The sequence below is a fragment of the Anopheles darlingi genome, chromosome 2 (assembly GCF_943734745.1).
Source record: "Anopheles darlingi chromosome 2, idAnoDarlMG_H_01, whole genome shotgun sequence".
Lineage (NCBI taxonomy): Eukaryota > Metazoa > Arthropoda > Insecta > Diptera > Culicidae > Anopheles > Anopheles darlingi.
The window spans coordinates 55,535,605-55,540,449 of NC_064874.1; the positions used below are offsets into that span (position 1 = coordinate 55,535,605).

At 42.6% G+C, this 4,845-nt stretch overlaps 1 protein-coding gene across 1 annotated transcript in view; it reads right to left on the bottom strand.

The window, feature by feature from the left end:
* Positions 1-671, bottom strand: part of LOC125960002 (opsin-3) — a 1,771-nt gene extending 1,100 nt beyond the window's left edge. Inside the window, exons 1-2 of the mRNA XM_049693096.1 lie at positions 164-671; positions 1-101 (exon numbers count right to left, since the gene is read on the bottom strand). The exon at positions 1-101 is cut by the window's left edge and continues 580 nt beyond it. Coding sequence (XP_049549053.1) covers positions 1-101; positions 164-399 — 337 coding nt within the window. The 5' untranslated portion in view covers positions 400-671. The remainder of the gene's footprint in view (positions 102-163) is intronic.
* Between the last annotated feature and the right edge of the window lie 4,174 nt (positions 672-4,845).

The window sequence follows — 4,845 nt, forward strand, 5'->3', positions numbered from 1 at the left end:
ACGAGTTCACCAGAAACATTGGCATCTCGCACATCATCAGCAGATCGAACAATGCCAGATTAATGATGAACATGTTTGATCCATTCCGAAGCGATTTTGATCTGAAATTAAAATCGAATTAAAGATAGTCGCTGGTGGCTATGTGTTGTACGAGACCACTTACGTTCCAAAGATCCACACGACGATCCCGTTGCCAATCATGGAAGCGGTCATGAGAACCAAGTAGATCATGGCAAGCATAAGATGCATGTAGTACGGTGGTGCCGGAAAACCTTTCCAGTGATCGTGCACTAAGTATTGCTCTTCCGGTGGTAGGTTCCAGCCAAGCAATTTCGGCATGTCGCCCGCTGCCCTTGCCATCGGATGCAACACCGCATCTGTCTCGTTCACCAGAAACATCTTCGATCTATCTTCGATAGGATCTGTGCTGTAGCAGCAGCAACCTCACCGATGGACAACACTGCACAGCCCAACACGATCCAGCCAGATCCCAATGGCGGTACTCCCAAGACACGGAGCCGTAGCACTCCAACAGCAGCAAGCGTAAAAGAAGTAGCAGTGCGGATGGTAAACCCTCAGCTCACGGGTGACAAACGACTGGTGTCACTGTCGGAGGTTCTTCAGCAATCACGGCGGGGAACGATTTGGACCGATTCCGGGAAGAAACGCTTCACAAATGTTCGTCCACTGTCGGTTTCCGGGGACATTTTATATGGGAATGCACTACAGCCGATGCGGCGATAGGGCGGTTTGCGTGTTCTGCAAACGGCTCAAACGCGTCAAGCAGTGTCATCGTAATTCGATTATCCGACACTACGAGCTTTAAGGTTTATCCTCACGCCGGTAATACGGTGCAAGCGTATTGGGCCTACACTCCGGTGCACTGCACTGATTCCAATTATGGCAATGATCTCCTACGAGCTGCACATGAGTTGCATGTATTGGAATGAAACCCTTTTACTATGCAAGGCCACTGGGGATTCACGTGTAAGGCTTCCTCGCGTTTCAACGGTGGTCGATTCGTACTCTATTCCGGTTCACAATGCTGAGATAATTACTGCTTTAACTCTCAGTTTACATGAATAGTCTGAATATGCGCCTTCTAAAGATACCTTCTTTATTTTAGATGCTGCTAAAAAATCCAGCATCGCTATTCATTTTAGATCAACAATCTATCGATACAGTAGATAATTTTGAATGCTTATATATTTCATAAGTAATAATTACGAATGATGTTTTCTTTAAACCGCAACTAGTGTCTGCATAGATGTCTCCTTTCGTTAATAAGGCATCATAGATGTCCGGTAGAAGAGTTTCAAAGTGACTCTGGATACTACAGTTGGGCACCGTAATGGAGAGTATCCATTGATAAAAAAGGGGATTTATAAAATTTTGTAGTTGATTTTTTCCAATATTCCTCTATGAAACGTACATCAAATTATTTGCATTTTTTAATGCAAGCGAGTTTTGTACCAATTACCTTGTATTCTAAAACAGTCCGGTTTTTTTTCGTTTCAAAAAGACGGAAAACTATTGGTAAAGTGAGATAATTTGAAGGGAAATCCACTAAGCTTATGTATTGTTTTCTCTTTACCATCTCACTCAAACAGCTTTGCCACACTTCGGCAACACCTTGTTCCCCTGGTACCTGACCTAGACTAAATATAGCAATACTAAACATACGTTTTAAATAGTAACCACAACAATAACACAGCAGATATTCAAAGAATGACGAGTGACTGCTAATTCGGTATCAAGTTTCAAGCTTTTGTTTGTCGTCGTCGGTTGTACATTTGTTGTTGTAAAGAGATCAATCACAGTAAGAACAAAGTAATCAGCTCTGTCTCTATCTGTTATTGCTTCTAGTGACACATATCGGCGATCAATTTAATTCTCCTCATCTCTATCACGAACAGCGTACCTCAAAAGTGAGCTCGAGTATTTAATTATTGTTGCCAGTCGAATACGGCGTACGGTTTCAATTCATTTCACCTAATTTCTCTGATAATTCAATTACCCATTAGGGGGAGTCGTTCCACATGAGGCGTTGGCGTCCGATGTAAGGCAACTGAAACGGCCTCGAATCGTGCCAAATTGAAATCGCTAACCAGCCATTTCTATTCCGTTTCTGACGACACCCCAGGGCGAGCGATTTTTGTGTGCGCTCTTTGCCTAATAGCTGGTGCCTCAGGTAGGTCCTCTTCCGTCCTCAGGATACCCACAAATTTCACCGTCGAGGTTGTTGAGTACGGTAATGGGTTATCGTATTTATTTGATCAAGCATAACGGGTACACCCCGGCCTCAACAGTTGTCACGCTATTACCTACACGTGCATACGGTTCCATCGAGGCATAGCCGAATTCAGAGGATGGTCTCTAGCCCACCACTTCTGCGAAGCAAAACGGAGGACCCTAGACTATCAACTCCGGTCGCTATCTCATCTAATGTTGCCCGCGGCTGCAACCAGTAGAACCCTGCCATTGCGTATTAATTAGTGCTGAGGCTCAACCCGCCCAACGACATTAACCCTTCTCTGGCCTCTGGTAGGCCGGTGGGTGCGCACACACCCACATACACACACACACTACACCACAAGGTTCGTCGTGGATCCTCGAAATGAACAATCACTAATGAAGACCAAGACGGTGGCTCCTACCCGCAGCATCTGCAAGAAGATTGCTTGAACAAGAAAGAAACGGTTCATGAAATGACTGCGCTGGATGAGATCTATTTGTTTAGATTGATTAAAATTCATTATTTATTCATTCATTAGCCTGTTTACAGAACCTCTCTCTCTCTTTCTCTTTTTCTCTCTTATACCGGGGGTGTCCAACACTAAGGAAATCGTTTCCAAGGAGGCTCCAATTTCTTGTTACGCGAGATGGTACCGTTTGTACCGGGCGTCCGCTCGAGGATCTTGAGATGTTTCATTCGACATGACACCTTCTTTCCATTGAATTCCGCAAAAACCGCCCACGGAAAATGGTTCAAATTGTTAAATCGTCAGCCTTTCCATGCCTATATAGGACCATGAGACCTGCACACAATGTACTCTATCTTTTGGTCTTTAGCTGTTCTATCTTTTGGTCTTTAGCTGTTTTTTTAGAAGTATACCAGCTTCCGGAGAAACTCTTTTACCGAAATTTGCTAATAAGGATTCCTACAGATTCTAGTAGTAACGAGCTATCTCTCGCGAAATGGTGTCTTCGCTCCACGGATAGCCCGCCATTACCTGCGGCCAACGATGGTTTGGGATTAATTTGTCGCATTCCGAATCGCCCCTCTACCGATTAGTGGATTTCCTGTTGTCGTTTTACGATCGGACTGCTGCATTGCGACTCCGTCGACGAGACCGTAAAGTACAGCCGGACATTTCAAGCCGAAAAAGCCGTGAAACAAAATACCATTCGACCGATGGTGGTGGTGTTTTCGAACACATTGGATACACCTGGCGATGAAAAGGCATTAACGGCGGCGTTCACATTAACGGCACCACAATCGCTGAGCATCGTCAGCGATGGATTTGGTGGCGACTTTAAGAGTGTCACAAACCTCTGAATCATGTCGCGCAGACAAGAGAAATATTTGTGAAACAAATATTACCTTCTTGTTCTAAGTGGCCTCGTAGTAGGCAGTAGTCTCCGTTGGTTGAATTTTGTGTACACGCTTGAAGAGGTACGAATGAAATTAGCTGGTGCGTAAAATGAGAGTTAGCAACTTGTCCGTTGATGAGAAAGTCTGTTTATTTAGCGCAATTTCTGTCCATCGTGTTTTAAAGCACGCTGTTTCTCTATCATGTCCAATTGGGTTTTGTTAGGCCAATTAAATACATTCACCTCAGTCCTTTTCAGGTAATTTCTTCCTCGAGCATGGGAAATCAAGAACATATCCTTGAGAAATAGTGCTTCGAAATATAAGACTAGTAAAGCAACTTTACATGTTCTTCATCAACCAAGGTGAACCCAAAATGCACCTATTTAAACACATGCACCGACAAACGACAAGAGCTCGACCTTTCTGAAATTTAAGGTTTTCACAGTTGTTAAGGTCTGCTGTTATTATCTGTTTCGTTATTATTGAACAACAGATACAAGGGGAAATGAGATTTGCGTTTCTTCTGACACTTTTCGTTTTAATCTCAGTAGATTTCGATTCCCTTTTCCTTTGTGAGTGATCGCACTACTTCTGCACAGATCGTAATAGGTCTGTTCCCGATTTCCTTGCATATGGTCCTTAAACAATACATCATTTAATCTGTTGTACAGTTGGAAGACGGCAGCTGATTGTCGCTGGAATTGCTTTTGTAGTTTTTTACGCGCGTATAACACTTGAAACTCTCACCTTCGCGATCGTTTTACTACACGAATATACTAATTCCACTTTATGTCATACTAGTTTTGGAAAAAAATCTCAAGATAGTGTATAAATTTTTGCACTTTTTCATAGGGCATTGTTGTTTAATTTACAGTAACTATTGCTTCTTGAACCACGCCTACATCTATCACAGTATGTTTGGATTCCTAAGAATGTACATGCAGCAACTCTGGAATTCTATACCTTTTGTACAAGAATGGTTCCCGTTGAAATCATCACTTTCGAATGGACGAATATAATATGTCTACAAAAGTAATTGCAAATATCCTTTGCATGTAAGCGAACGTAACATAATCAAAGCGACGAAAAATATGAATCAATTAGCAGCAAGTCGCATTTTAAAGGCTCACAGTATCCAAATAGCGTTGTGTGTGTTGTTTTTACTTTTTTCCGAAATCTATTAATTTAGGATTGCCATAAAAAAAATCATCCAAATTGTCAATTTCTTGCCGGGGTGAATTTTTGCGTAC